This window comes from Mastigoproctus giganteus, chromosome 3 (genome assembly GCF_048544385.1).
Source record: "Mastigoproctus giganteus isolate SK-2022 chromosome 3, ASM4854438v1, whole genome shotgun sequence".
In the NCBI taxonomy this organism is placed as follows: domain Eukaryota; kingdom Metazoa; phylum Arthropoda; class Arachnida; order Uropygi; family Thelyphonidae; genus Mastigoproctus; species Mastigoproctus giganteus.
This window is the reverse complement of record NC_143577.1, coordinates 192149834-192168947: the sequence shown is the minus strand read 5'-3', so window position 1 is coordinate 192168947 and position 19114 is coordinate 192149834. Positions and strand designations below refer to the sequence as shown.

Sequence of the window (19114 nt, the reverse complement as noted above, 5' to 3'; positions counted from 1 at the left end):
TACTCCCTCTAGTTGCCTCCCGAACATGCTGATGTAGAAAACAATCATCCAATAAATCCACAAAAGCTTTGCTACTGTGTGAGTGACCAGCCCCCAAATTCCAGTCAATATCTGGGAAATTAAAATCCCCCATTATAAGACTCTCTGATTTACTGGCCCACTCTATTTCTCCGAACAGTTTCTTATTATACTCATCAGAGTCATTAGGCCTATAGCACACTCCTACTCTCAATTTTGATCTCCCAATGCTTATGTCACACCAAACTGACTCGACACTGCACTGTCCAGCGATGTCGACTGGCTTCACTTCCTTGGATTTTATGTGTTTTTTAACTAATAGCATAACCCCTCCTCCCTTCCTATCCTGTCTATCCTTTCTGTAGACATTGTACTCCCCAAATTCCAGTTCTGCATTTCTTATATCTGTGTGACACCACGTCTCTGAAATCCCCACAATATCTGCCTTTGATGTTTTGAGCAATACCTCAAATTCATCAAATTTATTTACTAAACTCCTAGCATTGGTGTACACACAAGTATACATGCACCTGTTCTTTTTCTTAGCTACCCTAACACAACCCATGTGTTTACTTGTACCCCAATGATTCCCAGCAGTCTCTGAAATATCCTGCATCTTATTTTCCAGGCTGCGGCTCATTCCAATAGAAGCAGTGCAAGAATCACTTTCACCTCTGCCAGTGGCTACTGTTAATCTATTAGTCCTTGTATCCCCCCAATCTAGCAGTTTTCCGACCCACCTAACATTGCCTCGATAGCATCAGCAAACATTCTTGCACCCTTTCTATTTAAGTGTATCCCATCCCTGTAGAAGCAGTCTCTCCTGTTAACAAGTACAGACCAGGCTGAAAAAAATTCTACCCCTTGAGCCCTGCACAATCTTTCCAGGGCCGAATTGATTGACAGGGCTCTCATCATATACTCCCTCCTATCGTGTCTGGGCAGAATTGCAGACACTTTCAATTTCAACCCTAATTCACGGCTTTTTTTCATCAGTGACCTGTACTTGTCAAGTAATTCCGCCGGTCTCCTACTCTTAATGTCATTAGTGCCAACGTGTACAACTATATCACCTTTTGTGCCCTTAAAAGATGATATCCGCTCTACAACGTCTTCAACTTTTGCCCCTGGCAGACATACCCTGGTCCTATTCCACCTATCCTTTTTACAAAGCATGTTTCCCGTTTCCCTGACAATAGAGTCACCAACAACTACTAGTTCCTTTGGGACCAGCGCATTCTGCCTTGGGGGTTGCCGCTGTGTTCCGCGATGACCAAGTGCAAGCTCTGGCATTGGTGTGGGCAGCTGAGAGCTTGATGGGCCCCTCACTTGTAATCCTTCGAGGGCATCCACCCTATCCTTCAAGCTCTCATATAGGCCCATAACAACGCTGAGTTGTCGCCTTATCTCCTTACACTCCTTGCATCACACACACACAAAGACATCCCCCATGGCAGTATCATGTCCCATACTTGACTGCTCCGCAAACATCAAGCAAATAGTGCATCTTACAAGGCTGTGATTCAGAGGACAACTGCCCCCCCTCAGTTCTCCCCTGGGCCACAGCATTCCCATTAGCTTGAGCCCTTTGCTTTGCTGCTCTGGTTTGAGTCATGATTTAGATTTACTTTCAATAAAATTTCAATTCCTGTACAAAATTAAATCCTAAACTTGTATCCAAACACAGTTATAACGCTATATTTATGTTTCAGTAACGAGTGTTATCTACGGAATATTTACGTTTCAGTAACGAGTGTTATCTACGAAATATTTACGTTTCAGTAACGAGTGTTATCTGCGAAATCCCTTTATATAACTTTCGTATCAAGTTATGTATTAATTATTTGTTTTTACTAATTATTTATGTTACGTAACCTAAGTGGTTATATGTATAATTAATTATGTTAAATAAAATTAATTATATTACGTTTGTAATCTAAGTCGTTATATATGTATTTATTTAAACGTACAATTTAACTGCTAACGAAGTTCAACTAACGCTATCTAGTACGGTATATCGTATCACAAAGGCGGGAAAATTACGAACGGTTAGCGGAGTTGAAACACGTGGAAACCTTTACCGATACTTTTATGCAATTACAAGGCCGAGTAAAGAATAAATACACCAAATTAATCAGAAAACCACAAAATAATGTTATACTACTAAATTTAAATCAAAAGTTTTAGAAAAACAATAATTTCAAATCAATAAATAAGAAAAATCCACTTAGCGGCTTTGAAAACGACCGTCTCTAGTAGCCTCGTCAGCAGACTTCCTTAATACAATATTTAATATTATCATTTTTGAGTAACTCACCTCATGTTAGCATTAGCATTAGTAGAGGCATATGATGCAAGAAAGCAAGCTTATGCAGCATCAGCCAAAAAAAAAAAAAAAAAACTTCCACTTCACCCCTCCGTTCGTTCGAAATACCAGTCCAGCTGAGCCTTAAATTTATTTAGGCTATCAACTTCCACAACAAGGGATGGAAGTCTGTTCCACCAACCAACTACCCGCTGGTTCATGCGTTCATTAATATTCCTAGTAAACAAATACTCCTAATGAATGAGTTGAGCTACTTTTTTTTTTTTTTTTGTAGTTGTTGGCGCACAGGCTTCTGTGGCCATAATGCACCTCCCAAGGTTTTTGCAGTACTTTGATCCAAGCCTGAGGCAGGAATCAAACCCGCGACCTTTGGGTTGCCAGGCAGGCACTTTACCCACCCGGCTAGCCCGGTCGGCGTTGAGCTACTTAAAAAAAAAAAAAAAAAAAAAAAAATATATATATATATATATATATATTTTTTTTTAAATAGCAAGATACAGTACTCAAAGCGTGACCTGACCATTGCAGTATACAAAGGGATAATCACCACCTTTTCCATACTAGCAAAATTCCTGTATATAATTGACAATACCCCATGACCTGCTCTGGCAGCCTGATTGCACTGCTATGAAAATTTCATATTTGACTGCACAATTTTACTCCTAGGTCTTTTTCATTTTCTACCACCCTAAGTGTAGTACCACATAGTTGGTATGTTTCTCTGGGACTACTTCTACCCAAATGCAGTACTTTGCATTTGTCAATGTTAAACTTCAGTTGTCACCTCTCTGCCCATCTGCCCAACTTTTCTAGATCCTGTTGCAGTAGCATACTGTCATTACTGTCATTAACAACCCTGCCAACCTTTGTATCATCTGCAAACTTTGACATTAAGCCTAATATACCTTCATCAATATCATTGATGAAAGTATATTAGGCTTCATCAATATCATTGATAAATATACAAAACAACAGTGGGCCCAACATGGCACCCAGGGGGTCTGCACTAATAGCATTAGTCCACGAAGAGCAGCGTCCATTGATTACTACTCTGTCTTCTCCCACTCAACCACCCTTTTATCCATTGTAGCAACTTGCCCTTAATACCATACTGTTCCAATTTGTACAGTAGTCTTCCATGCAAAACAATGTCAAAAGCTTTTCTGAAATCCAATTATATGATTTCAAAATTATAATAAATGGATTCTTTTTCAACTTTATTTTCATCCAAGTAAAAAAATGTCTCTGATGACTGTACATCTCTCTCTCTCTCTCTCTCTCTCTCTCTCTCTCTCTCTCTCTCTCTCTCTCTCTCTCTCTCTCTCTCTCTCTCTGATGATTCCATTGCCGATGCCACCACTGGAATACAAATAAAGATTGGGTCCTTTTCTACTCTGATATCCACTGATGTTTCTCCCCTTCATAAAAAAAATTAAGTTTTCTGAAGTCTTCCTCAATCAAGACTGTACTTAACCAATCTCAGACAGAGGGAGTAGAGCTCCTTCTTAAGTTATTCCAGATTTTACAACATGCAAATCAGCCCACAAATACACGCCTTCAAAATCAAATATACAAAATGGATATGAGCAAAGTGTGCTCCATGCAATTAAAATAATTATAATTTGTTTTTAAAGACTGACACAGTCTTTCACAGCAGCTTAATTAGCATGATAAATAGCATTGATAACTGGAGGAATATCTAGTCTTCTTAGCTGATCTCAGATGGAGGGAGGAGAGTTTTCTCCATGAGTTATTTCAGGTTTTTCAGTCTGAACAACATGCAAATTAGTCCCTAAACACACAAGCTTCTATAGACAAATACATGTTATGGATATGAGTGACAAGCTCTAGTACTGTTAAATATAACAATTTGAATTCATAAAAATTGATAAAAAGTATCTATCCAACTTTCCTGCAAGATTACCTATGATTTTTTCAATTCCATTATGCAACAATCCTACCTCATTTACTCGTTTATAACTGCTTCTGTCTATATTTTAAAAAATATAGTCTAGTACAGTGAATACTAGACTCAGAAATATATTTAACTAAAGACTCTAGGTTCAGATAAAATAATAAACCTCTTGTAATCAATAAAATTGAAACTAAAATGGGAGGGTAAGATCTGATTCAGTAGTGTTACAAAAAATAAGAGCAATAATGGAATAAAGGTTTGAATCTCTCAAGTACCAACACAATGAACAGAAAGTTAAGGAGTATACTGAGTGCAGTACATTGTAAAGTCTCTGTACTGAGTGCAGTACAGAAACTTTACAATGAACAAAAAGTTTACAATGAATTAAAAGTACACTGAGTGCAGTATAGAGACTTTACAATGTACAAAAAATATTAAAATAATCTGTTTTTGATAGTTATAGTGAAATGTTTCAATTAGCAAACATTGAAAAATCTAATCTAACCAATCTAAAATCAATATTTTTTTTTTGTAAAAGAAAATTCTTTTAATTTTAAAAATATACTAACTGTTTATTTCTTAATTTCATAAGTGTGAATCAAAGTTATTAAAATTGGACATATGTATAAATATAGTGCAAACGCATCAGAAATACATAGCTATATCTGAATAAATCAGAATATTAGTAAAACGGCATCGCTTTAAGTTATATCTCATATTGTGAATACCTTCACGAGTTGCCATGATATTGCACTACTTCGAATAAGTAACGCTTCACCTAAGGAGAAGACTAATGTTACTTATTCTCAGACGGCACTGTTTCAGGGTTATTTGTGAATTTAATGTGAAAAAAAACCCATTGGACCAAATCTATTAAACCAAACAAATGAATTATAAAATTCAAATCTGAATCATAAAAAATCTAAATTTAGACGATCATTTCACAGCTATTATGAATTAAATGTGAAAAAAAATTCATTGGACCAGATCTATTTAACCAAACAAATTTTGAGTTATAAAATTGAAACCTATATCATGGAACTGGTTTTAATGAGAACCTAAGACATCTAGATTTTTTATCAAGAAAACTTAAATTTGTAATAGACGAAAAAAAACCCTGCTTTTTTTTTTTTTTTTTTTTTCCTCTCTAAAATAACTAAAACCAGTACTTTAGATGAACCTCATCTCCAACCAAACTGCACAGAAGAGGTGGCTCTCCCCACCTTTTCAGAAACTTATCAGACCCTAAACGCCATTTTTCCAACTGTAAAAACCTTTGCATGGAAGCAGACATTGTTTGTTTCAAGTCCCAAAGAGATCCCCTAAAGGTCCCAAACCTTTTCCGTTTTCGAAGCTTCCACACATGATATTTTGCCTCTGTAATTAAAAATATAGTGAACATTTTTTTCTTGCCCAAGGGATGATCGAATTGCAAGTAAATTACCTCCTCTAGTGTGAACTGTCTTATCTTCAAAAATCTACAAATTCTTTTCCAAACTTCCTGCGCGAATCGACAGTAATAAAATAAATGGTACACTGTTTCAATTTCGGTACAAAATTCGCATAATCTGTTGCCTGTCTGACTAAATCTATACGTGATATCGTTCACTGGTATGTTTCCGTAACCAACCCTCCACGAAAAGTCAATACGCGATGGATAGTTTCCGCCAATTTTTAAATTTTTAAAAAACAACTGGGCATTATTTCCTAAATTTGGCTTTTCTGGATTTTCTGAGTTAAACAGTGTCCAGTAGAGTCGTTTTAAACCCCCCTTAAAAGGATCTATATCTTTCTCCCTTAACTGCGTGCACATATCCCGAATTTTTTTGTAATATATAGGAATTGTCTCTGCTTTTGGCCCTAGATAATTGCCGCCTTTAATTAAGGCTGTATTAAATCCCATAAAATACTTTATCAGTACCGCTACTAAATGGTTAGATTGCACCATATTAGCCACATCCAGCAGCCTCTTACAGCTACACCTCAAATTAATTTTTGGAATACTTATTCACCCATCTTCCCACGGTAAAAATAAAAATTTCTGTGCTATTTCTTGCCATTTTCCTCCCCATAAAAACTGAAATGTTGGAACGTAAAATCGTCTCATTGTCCTAGCTGTGATTCCTGTTATAAACACCGTGTATAAGATTTTAGGAAGAATTACGGTTCTAACAATAATGGATTTGTTCTCAAAAGAAAATTGTCCCACTTCCCACTCTTTTAAACTTTCCCGTATTTTAGTGGTGAGCCCTCCTACAGGTAGCATGGGACTCTCTCTAAACGGAACTCCCAATATTTGAATCGATTTATTCGACTCCACTTCTCATTGTGGTAAAGGCCGATGTACCCATTCCCCTAACAATTTTATCCTGGTTTTATCTTTGTTTATGTTTAACCCCGACTTTTTACCAAAAGTAGTAAAGAGTGACATAAATTCTTCCACTGCATAACTCGTAGTGAGAGTGGTGGTAACATCATCCGCATACACTATACATTTACACTGCTCTGCCGGCTTTGGCAACGGTATCCCCTGAATGGCCTCAGTTCTGTCTATTCTTCCCAACAGTGGTTCTAGTGCTAACGTAAATAACAAAGGACTAAGCGGACATCCTTTGTTTTACTCCCCTATCAATTTTAATGTTTTTCGAAATTTCTCCATTTACCAAAAGTCGCGTGCTACTATGTGTGTATAGATTTCTCAGGACTGTAAACAACTGAGATCCTACGTTCGTATCTTTAATTATAGAGAAAAGGTAGTCGTGGTCGATTCTATCGAAAGCCTTTTCCAAGTCGATTGCCACTAACGCTAAATTGTAACTCTTTCGTTTCCGATATTCTAATATATCTTTTAATAGCCAAAGGTTATATTCTATCCGCCTCCCCGGTATACCGTAGCACTGTGTGCTTCTAACTACCTGGGTTACGTCGCGTTTTAATTTAGTTGTCAAAATCTTTGCAAATATTTTATAGTCACAATTAGCCAACGTTATAGGTCTCCAGTTAGCAATTTTCGTTAAATCCCGTCCATGCTTCGGAATGAAAGTAGTATAGGCATTTAAGAAGCCTTCGGGTACAACCCCTTCCTGAAAAAAATTTGTTAAAGACGGCCAGAAGAATAGGTGCTAACAAGTTCCAAAATTTCTTATAAAATTCAAACCCCAAACCATCCGGTCCCGGCACGCGTCGTAATTTACATGATTTTAGAGCCACAGTTAGATCCCCCATAATTATTTCCCTGTCCTGTAATGCTTTTTGCTCGGGTGTGAATTGTCCAATCGTCCAAATGGAGTTGTCTCTCTCTCTCTTTTTTTTGCAAAGCAAGCTCTTTTTCATAGTAGTTTACAAAACTATTCATAATAGTTGGCGTTGTTGAATGTGTGTTGTCATCGTCTGTAATTTCCTGAACAGTTTTGGCTAAATTATTTAACCTTAGTCTTCTTTGGTAAAACGCAGCTGAAGGACTATCAGCCTCCCTAAATTTCAGCTGTATTTTTCGCGCCTTTTCTTTCTCTTCTTCCAATATCATACCGTCAATAATCGCTTGTACTTCCGCTGTTGCACTTTCATCCCCGCACCGGTGGTAAATTCTTTTTTCTTGTAGGAGATCTTTCAGTCTATTTCTGCATTGTTCATTTCTTTCCTTAATTTCGGAGTAATAAAATGATTTAGCACTTTCTTTAATTTTCGCCAACATTTCCCACTCATTTCTACCTGACTGTACTATCTGTTTAATAACTGTTGTAAAGTCCCAGTCCTCTCTCTCCAGAACTGCTGGGTTGAGCTTCCAATAGCCATTACCCAGACTAACGTTCGTGAATAAATCTCCCTTCCACATTACTGCCAAGTGATCTGAAACTTGTCGACCTCCTGCAAATTTCACATGCCGTATCATTGTTATCTTATCCTTCAACTGACTTGTTGCATAAATGCGATCTATCCTAGTTCCTATATTATTGGCTATTCTCGTGGCCGCTCGTTTCCCCGGATTTTTTTCCCTCCAGACGTCTACCAAGTCTAATTTAGTACAAACCTCGATTAATTCACGAATCCCCCCAGTACCATGATGCGGGTTACCTGCCAGAATTTTGTCCATAATGGGGTCAGGAACGCAGTTCCAGTCCCCTGCCATTATAATCCACTGCACCCCCCTCATATAGTTGCCCAGCCCCTGAAACAGAGTTTTCCTTTCTAAAGTGGAATTTGGACTATAGACACAGATTAGTCTAATTGTACGCCCCCTCATAACTCCAATCCACTGCCACAACCCGACCTTCTGTATCCCTACCTACCAGTCGTACAGTCCCTAAAATTAGAGGAACCACTACTATTCCCACCCCTGTGGATCGATTTGTCCCAAAACTCCAAAATCCTAACAACCGGTATCTGTTTTGAAACTGCTGGATGTCTGCTAAGCTAGCGAAGTGAGTTTCTTGTAGAAACCAAATCTTCACCCCCCATGTTCATCATAATTTGCCATATCATCCTTTGTTTGTTAATCGCTCTCAGACCCTGTACGTTTAACGACATAAATGTTATTCCCGACATTATGAGCAGAACTTTACTAAAACTTCTGCTAAGATATTCCTATGTTCGGCATTTAACTTTAATTTGTTACTGGTGAGTAACACAGTGAGATCTCCAACATTCTTGTTTTTAATATTAGAAATAACGAAATCACCCCAGGTGAACTGAATATTAACTACCTGACCCTCCTCGTTTTCATTCCAAAGAAAATTCGGTTCTCCTCGAGTTTTAACAATTTCCGCCAAGCTTCGCCTATATTCCCTGTATTCTTTTGTGTTTCCTACTACATTTAACCATTCTATCCCTTCGTATTCCCTCGTTTGTATGCCATCTGAATCCGAATCAGACCCCGAAAGTGTTTTGCAATCTTTCTTACCGCCTGACAAAATTGATAACTCTTCCCCCTCTATTTGTTTTATTTCGGTCTCTTCTTGAATTTCCTCTGTTCCCCCTTTTGCTCTTTTAGTTTTACCGCTTATTTCTTCCTTCTCCCCCCATTTATGTACATTTCGTACTGTATTTTCCGCTTCCATATCCTCGGTTAGTTCTGCGTATTCCGATTGTGTTGCCGACATATCGTACGCTATTGTAAACGTTGGTGTGATTTCTTTAATCTGCGTCTCACCCCTCTGCGCTCCTATAGTTTCCGCGCTCTCAGCGTTAGGCATATCTTTTGGTGGCTCGCTCGCTTTCTGCTGTCCTCCCCCACCAGCAACTCTTTCGGCAAACGTACGTTCCGGGCATTGAATGAATTTATGCGTGGAAGCTCCGCATTTTTTACAGTTATTAAGGCAGTTGGCCGTAATATGACCGGTGCCATTACAATTAAAGCAACGTGATTTTTGGCATTCTGCTCCCAAATGGTCTTTACCTCCACACCTCAAACAAACTTTTTGAACTCCTGGGTAATTTATTAATAACCTATGACCCATCAAATCGATGATGTTTGGCACGGGTGTTTTCATGTCAATATGTATTTGCACCGTACCTGTTTCCACGCCTGGCCATTCCTCATATTCTTTTCTATGAATCTTAACAACCTTACCAAACTTGTTAAAAAAAACTCTCGACAGGACTATTAGACATTTCTACCGGAAATCTATCAATAGTAACCACTTTGCGTATGTTACCAATTTGCACAGGTTTGATCATTACATTTCTAATAGAAAACCCTTTCAAGACCTTTTTTCTTGCCTCTATTGTTTTCAAGACCAACTGATATTTCTGCCTCGGTAATGGAGTTAATCCTTTTATCTCGTGAACCGAAACAACCTGAGTCACTCCCCGCATTACCTCTCTAATTGGACAAACCTCTGTAGTCTGAAACTCCACTGTTCTTTCTCTAAAGAAGAACTGTGCCATAATTAATCTCGGTTCCTTAAGGAAAATGAATAGTTAAAAAATCCCGTGTCCTGCCTGACACCAGCAAAACGAAAAAAGAAAATATCTAACTTGGCAGAAATAAATTTCAAAGAAACGTAAAACAAAAGAAAATCAATCACTTACTACCCTCCTAAAGGAGGTTCCCCACAACGGGGAAACCTCAGCTGAAAGGACCGCCGCTAACCTCTTGATGCGATCGGACACTTTCTTCAACCTTCAGAACGAGAAGAACACTAATGAACGAAATAATTCACAAAACAGCCTCTAGACGGCACTGTTTCAGGGTTATTTGGCCCTTCTTCGGTGGGTGGGTAGGTACCCGAGTGATGCAATGATGGCAAAACAGTTATGAAGTATAACTCCACAATATGAGAGATGCCTGATGGTGTATCATGTATTTAGACTCAAGCGTTTAGGGCATAAGCCTCAAGCTATGAAGGAGTCTAGACTATGTATAAATATAGTGCAAACGCATCAGAAATACATAGCTATATCTGAATAAATCAGAATATTAGTAAAACGGCATCGTTTTAAGTTATATCTCATATTGTGAATACCTTCACAACGAGTTGCCATGATATTGCACTACTTCGAATAAGTAACGCTTCACCTAAGGAGAACACTAATGTTACTTATTCTCAGATGGATACCACCACCCAGACGGCACTGTTTCAGGGCTATTTGGCCCTTCTTCGGTGGGTGGGTAGGTATCTGAGAATAAGTAACATTAGTCTTCTCCTTAGGTGAAGCGTTACTTATTCGAAGTAGTGCAATATCATGGCAACTCGTTGTGAAGGTATTCACAATATGAGATATAACTTAAAACGATGCCGTTTTACTAATATTCTGATTTATTCAGATATAGCTATGTATTTCTGATGCGTTTGCACTATATTTATACATAGTCTAGACTACTTCATAGCTTGAGGCTTATGCCCTAAACGCTTGAGTCTAAAATTGGACATGTATTTGAAGTAATATTACAAATTAATATAAGATATTAATTTGTAATATTACTTCACATCTTAAATATTCTTTTAGCAGCATGATGCGTAGGTATATCAAGAAATGGAAATTGGAGACATAATGAGCACTTCAACCTGCATGCAGTGTAATCTGTTTTAATTTCTTAAAGAATTACCGATTATTCTCAGATGTTTTTGGTAGTACTTCCTGAGCTACTTCTTCAGAGACTATAAAGACAGCAGAAATGATAAGTTATGGTGACCATATAATTATTATAGTCACCATAACTCTCATTCTGTCTATATTTCAAAAAATATAGACAGAAGCAGTTATAAACGAGTAAATGAGGCAGGACTTTGTATAGTGGAAATGAGAAAATCAGAGGTAATCTACTTGAAAAAAAGAACCCCCAATCCCCCTTCAAACATAATCTTGAACCCACCCATATAATTAAGATGCTCACAAAGATTAGCTGCCAAACCAATGTCTAATCCTACAACATCTAAATACGCTCACTGAATATTCTAACCCTCATGTACGAACTATGATTGGCCCCAGGAGACCTTAACTGGAGTTTTGATTAAAAAAATTCTTAGCTTGAGAGTATAGTATAGAACAGGGGTGGCCAAGTTAATTTGTGATGCGATCTACTTTTTTCCTTCAAAATGTGCCGCGATCTACCATCTCAAAAATTTCATTACACAAGGTTAAAAAAAGTTAATCAACGCATATTGAAAAATGTTGTTTATAAGTTTTAAAATTAAATACAATTCAGAATTCTTATTTTAAATTCATACGTATTTAAAATTTTAATTTATGCGAAGTTTGCGTCTTCATGTCATCTTCCAAGCTTTCAAAATCAGGGATATACTGTGATAAGTCCAACCATAAAGAATCTTTTGTATGCAAGTCTGTAAGAGCACAGCGATTCTTCGTCTTTGTTTGTTTCAAATATGAAGAGGCCGATTCACACAGTTATGTGGAACCAAAACAGGAATTTAAAAGTTCACTACATTTTTTTACATTTGGGTACTTTTCTCGGCAAACATATTTCCAAAAGTCTTCTTCTGATTATCTGGCTTTTACGAAGATATCATTTCGTAATGTAATAATTTCATTTTCAAGTAATATTTTCTCCATGTGAAAAATCGCAGTGATTTTTTCTGCAATTTGTTTCGTATCTAAGTGGACATTAGATGGATAAGAAATATATTGAACAATGTCTTCAATTGTTTTAAAATCACCCACAACATTCTCAATTTCAGAAACATATTTCTCACTATTAAATTCAAAAACAGGATATTTTTGCAAATGATTGAATTTTTTTTATTTGAGATCCTTAGCCATTGCCAAAAATTGATATTTATATGCAGAAATACTACTAATCATGTCCCCCACATTTTTATTTTTTACTTGTAATTCCAAAATCAGATCACTTAATTTACTGGTAAAATCTGCCAAAAAAGCCAGATCACACAACCACTCTGTATCTTGTAGCTGCTGATAATTATCTACCCTTTGATCAACAAATTTTTTAATTTCATTCAGCAAATTTCGAAATCTCTGTAGAAACTTACTCCGACTCAGCCACCTCACATCTGTGTGTAATATCAGATCTGGTTCTTTTTTCATCGAGTTGCATTTTGAAAAGTCTCTTTTGAAGGGATTGTCCTCTGATGGAATTCACGATTTCGAAAACGATGTTCATAACACTTTTAGTATTTAATCTTTTGCTGGCTAACACTTGTTGGTGGATAATACAGTGGTAACTCAAAAAATCTGGGAATTCATCATCCTTTTGGCACAATGCGATGAATCCGTTAAGATGCCCGGTCATTGCTTTAGCTCCATCTGTTGTTACTGATACGAGATTAAATAGTGGTAATTTAATTTAATTTTTTTCAATAAAATGTTTGAATGAGTTAAAGATATCAAGACCCCTAGTTCTTTCTTTTAACAAAACCATACCCAGCAGTTCTTCTCTACTGGCAGAATCATCGAAAAACATACCAACAAAAACGAGCAATTGAGCTGTATCACTGACATCTGTAGATTCATCCAGTTGTAAAGATAAGGACACACAATTAGCAATATGAGCACGCAATTGTTCCCTCACATTTTTACTCATTTTTTCGATGCGTCGCATCACACTATTTGCAGATCTTAAAGGACACTTTTAATTTAATTTTTGTTCTTAAAATTTTCAAAAAGAGAATCTGTTATTTCTAAAAATGTGTCTTTGATGAATTGACCATCAGAAAATGATTTGCATTTTTTTACAAGAAGATGACTCACTTTAAATGATGCTACAGTTATTGCTTTAAATTGTAAATTAGGTGTCATGAAGAAATTTTGTTGCACGAATAATCTAGATTTAAGTTCTAATTTATTTTTTCTAAGGTCACTATTCAGCAGAAAATCTGATTGGTTTGTTGTTTGTTTGTTATTTGGTTTTTAGGAGCATTAGGAACCAAGGCCATATTGCTCCGGGAATATGTGGTGGTCATTCCCTGACCTTTCTGCATCCTCCGTATTTGGTGGTGACGGGCTCGAACCCCAGTCTAATCAAGAAGCATGTGCTACGCACTGCTGCTGCTCCTTCCCACCTGGCTACGGAGGCGCATCCAATTGGTATTTACCACGGAGTGCGTTGAAGTGCCTTTCTAAATTTCCTTTTTTGGGTATAGCCACGGAAGCATTGCAAATGAAACAGCAACATTTTTCTTTCACCATTACAAAAAAAAGTATTCTAGTTCCCATTCTTGATGAAAATTATACGTTTTACTCTTTTTCGTAGTATTCATTTTAAATCAAAATGTATTAAATTAAATATAAGTACTGTCCAGTTATTAAATCAGCAAAAACAATGCTTACCGATTAAAACAATAAGTTGTGCCAACTGGAAAAATATTCTGTCTGAACAGCTAACGTAGGATAACTGATGAAGAAGATTCCCGAATGAGGAAGTTGTTTCCAAAAGAACCGAACAAACACACCACCGTTTATTGCTCTGTTTGGTTATATCCTTAAAAGAATCAGTTTTGAATGCCCTTGTGATATTTCTCTAAAGCTATTTCCGGAGGTCACGACCATAAAACAATAAAAACAATTTGCACTTTTCTGTTAGTGCAATCTAATTATAAACAGGTAGCAAATTCAATCTTATTGCATTTGCAATAATACTGACAGCTGGAATTTTGTGGTATTTTACGTTATTATGGTGAAATGTGTTTCTCCTTCAATGAAATCTTCAATCATGCAAAAAAAAAAAAATTTCAAAATCTGCTCTTCCTATTTTTGAAGCTTTGTTAAAAAAAAAATAAAAAATAATGCGCAGGTAGCAAAACCCTCTGCACAATATAAAATTTTGGTGACTGAGCAAATCGAGGGATGACTTTATATTTAAAATTCGCCGTGATCGACCAAAATTAAAGCCGCAACTGACTTGTTGGCCACCCCTGGTATAGAAGATATAAATTGTAAGCCATTGTCTTGGTATGTGAGATTGATGGTGTCATAAACACAGCATTATTATAGGAATGAAAGTATTCGTGGCTATCTATTTAGTTAAGCTTAATTTAATTTAATTAACTAAATTATTAAACGATTTAAAATTATTTTAACTTCTAAATTAATCTTTACCAGATGTTTACTAATACCTATCTATTGACTAATTCATGTTCTATAACATATATAAGAACTAAAGGCTAAATATTAATAAATAAGAACTGTGTAATCAAATTAACAACTCTAGATAAATGAAGTCACCATAATTTACCAATTCTGCCGTCTTTACAGTCACTGAAGTACAGGAAGTACCATGAAATGTCTGAGAATAATCTTTAAGAAATTAAAGGCAGATGATACTCTAAACAAGTTGAAGTGTTCATTATTTCACATATCTTACAAAACAAATATTGGCTATCATAGATTATGAAATTGCTTTTTGGTAGCTGTGACATGTTTCATACTATCCAGTATATTTTTCTAGAATAAGTCCTTGCTTGATTTACCTATCATATAATCAGAAGGGAAAGAATGTCTGAATATAGGCAGCCTAAACTATTTTGGACTCCCAAAATGTACAAGATATCTAAATAGCAGTTATATTCTATTACGTTTAAATCTGCTCATCTAAAAGATTTCTTTTTTAGTCTATTGTTAAAAATAAAATCATGCATTTTTTTTTTTTTTTTTTTTTTTACAAATTCTCAAAAACATATGAAACAAAATATTAAAGCAAAACTTACCATCCAGTTCACAAAATCTATCTTGTGTGTCATCATATACTTCCCATTTCTTGAATTCTTCATGACTAGCATCACTTATGCACAAGAAAAAGTAATAATGAGAATCTTTAAGTGGGTATAGTTAACCATAGGTAAATAATTATTTCACAAGTTTACAAAATGGCAATTAGAAAAAGTTATTAGAAAATTGCCTTTTACACGGTATTACATTCGAAATACCATGAACAGAAAGTTAAAAAGTACACAGTGTAGTTTTTAACTAATTTTTTATTTTTTTTCTAGTTTAAATCCAATTTCACAGATTTATCCAGTTCTATGAAAAGACCACTAATTAAATCTTTTTTTCAACAATTAACCATAAACAACCTGATGATTACTACAACTAATGATACACACACACACACACACACACACACACACACACACACACACACACACACACATATATATTTTTTTTTTTACGTGATATGATATTAACAATATAAAGAGTGCTACAATTGTTAAACTTACAATAAATATTTATATGTAGTAAAGACATTTTTTTTAAATGAATGATATAGATATTGACCATATTTACACTTTCTTCCTATAACCGCAGAGTTGATAATCATATATTTATTTTATCCACTGGTAAAAAGAACTACTTGTCAGTTATTTGTCAGAACTATACAAAATTTGGTTTGTTGTTTTCATCCGAAGAGCATTTTATGGTGCCCAAAAGGTTTAGTCAGTGCACAAATTTGAAAGGTTTAGCTGTCACCATCCTTAATTTGAAGCCATTCACCAAAAAGTAGGCAGGCAAGGCAAAGCAGGAAGTCTTCCTTAAAACAGTCCACTTTTGTAGTTTGAATGTTAGGGTTGAAAAGTCATTCTTATAACATTGAACACTGAATATATTGACTGTATATTCACGGTTGTGTAGGCTCAAATGAGCAATGTGCAGAAATACATAACTCCATATTATCACAAGTCAGCCCTCTCAAAGAGCTGGTGTATACACCATAAGTCAGCATCAAAAAAGTTTGGAAAGCATGAGGTATTCCTATGAAGATATTTGATATATTTTATTTTCTCTCTGACTAGATTTAGTCTTCATATATTTTGTTTTTACATTGCCTAGTAAGCATGTTGAATTTAATGCTCACATTAGAATGAACTTCACTTTACCAAGAGCAGCTTTGGCATTGCACTACTTTTAAGAAAATGACATTGACAAAAGATTAATCCACCATGCAATATGTCATGTTAGAACTTTGAAATTATAAAATAGGTAATACTAATTTTTTTTTTTTTTTTTTTTTTTAATTTAGGATACTAGTGATACACTGTTATTTGCAGATGATCAAGTAATTATTCAAGATAGTGAAGATAATTTACAAAGAACAGTATTTAAATTAAATCAAATAACAGAAGAATATAAAGTTAAAATATCAACGATGAAAACTAGAACAATGGCTTTTAAAGGGAAAAATACAGTGAGAACAAAAATAGTTATAGACAATAAACTATTAGAACAAGTAAAACATTTTAAATATCTAGGATGTGATATAACATATGATGTCAAAGAAGATACGAACCAGAAATTGGCGAAATTTCAAAATATATGTGGAACAATAAAAAGAAAAAGAACAGGTGCATGTATACTTGTGTGTACACCAATGCTAGGAGTTTAGTAAATAAATTTGATGAATTTGAGGTATTGCTCAAAACATCAAAGGCAGATATTGTGGGGATTTCAGAGACGTGGTGTCACACAGATATAAGAAATGCAGAACTGGAATTTGGGGAGTACAATGTCTACAGAAAGGATAGACAGGATAGGAAGGGAGGAGGGGTTATGCTATTAGTTAAAAAACACATAAAATCCAAGGAAGTGAAGCCAGTCGACATCGCTGGACAGTGCAGTGTCGAGTCAGTTTGGTGTGACATAAGCATTGGGAGATCAAAATTGAGAGTAGGAGTGTGCTATAGGCCTAATGACTCTGATGAGTATAATAAGAAACTGTTCGGAGAAATAGAGTGGGCCAGTAAATCAGAGAGTCTTATAATGGGGGATTTTAATTTCCCAGATATTGACTGGAATTTGGGGGCTGGTCACTCACACAGTAGCAGGGCTTTTGTGGATTTATTGGATGATTGTTTTCTACATCAGCATGTTCGGGAGGCAACTAGAGGGAGTAATACTCTTGATTTGATTATCAGTAGTGATTCTTCATGCATTAAGAATCTGCAGATAAATGAACCACTTGGTGGCAGTGATCACAGTGTGCTGAAGTGGGAGTTACTCAAAGAGGTAACTACCATTAGGGGTAAAGGGAAGGGGTATTGCTTTCGTAAAGGCGACTACAATGGACTGAGACAGTATTTAAATTCTATACAGTGGGATCAACTGATGATATTGCCAACAGCAAACTCAAAATGGGAAGCATTCAAAGAACTTATCGTGGAAGCTACTAGGCTTTACATACCAACTAAGAAATATTGTTCAAGGTTTAGGCCTAAATGGTTGTCAGATGAACTAATGAGGCATATGGCAGAGAAGAAAAATGCATGGGATACATACAAATTAACACGTGACACGGACGCCTATGATAGATACAAGTTGATCTGTAACCAAGTTACAAAGGAGGTTAGGCAGGCGAAGGCAGATTACGAGAGATCCTTGGCAAGGGATGCGAAGAAAAACAGCAAAGAGTTCTTTACTTATGTAAACTCTAGAAGGAAGGGGATGAATCAGATTGGTCCACTTGAGATCGATGGGTCAACTGTTGATGACCCTGCTCGGGTAGCTAACAAACTAAATGAATATTTTGCATCGACATTCACACATGAGGAGTTATTCAGCGAGGGGAATGCCAGAGGTGTATTCAACTCTAGCAGTAAGCTAGAGAATCTTGTAATAACTGAGAGCAAAGTGGAGGAGAAATTGTTGAAGATAAACACAAGAAAGGCACCTGGGGTGGATGGGATCTATCCAGTTATATTAAAGGAGGCAGCAAAGGAGGTAAGCAAACCCTTAGCCATAATTATGAGAGCTTCCTTGGACTCAGGGGAGGTACCCATTGACTGGAGATGTGCAAATGTGACCCCAATTCACAAAGGGGGATCAAAGGCTGACACAAGTAATTATAGACCTGTGAGTTTAACTTCTGTTCCCGGAAAATTAATGGAGGCACTGGTGAAAGAAGCACTGCAGGATCATCTAGACAAGACTTCAGTTATAGCTAGGACACAGCATGGTTTTGTTAAGGGGAAGTCTTGCCTGACCAATTTTATTGGATACTATGATGCAGTCACAAAAGAACTGGATGCAGGGAATAACTTTGATATTATATACTTGGATCTTAGAAAGGCTTTTGATACTGTTGCACATGGAAGACTGCTGCACAAATTGGAGCAGTGTGGCATTGGAGGCAAGTTGCTGCTATGGATAAAGGGGTGGTTGAGGGGGAGAAGACAGAGAGTGGTAATCATTGGACACTGCTCATCGTGGACTAATGTTATTAGTGGAGTCCCTCAGGGTTCAGTATTGGGGCCTTTATTGTTTTCTGTATTTATAAATGATATTGATGATGGTATATCAGGCTTAATGTCCAAGTTTGCAGACGATACGAAGGTTGGCAGGGTTGTCAAGGACACTACTGACACTATGCTGCTGCAACAGGATTTGGAAAGGTTGAGCAGATGGGCTTCGAGGTGGCAAATGAAGTTTAACATTGACAAATGTAAAGT

At 36.3% G+C, this 19114-nt stretch overlaps 1 protein-coding gene across 2 annotated transcripts in view; it reads right to left on the bottom strand.

Annotated features, from left to right (window-relative positions):
* Window positions 1-19114, bottom strand: part of LOC150088528 (ERO1-like protein beta) — a 176134-nt gene that overhangs the window by 109182 nt on the left and 47838 nt on the right. For both annotated transcript variants that reach the window (XM_090369548.1, XM_090369551.1), the window contains one exon: window positions 15383-15456. In XM_090369548.1, coding sequence (XP_090225674.1) covers window positions 15383-15456 — 74 coding nt within the window. The remainder of the gene's footprint in view (window positions 1-15382; window positions 15457-19114) is intronic.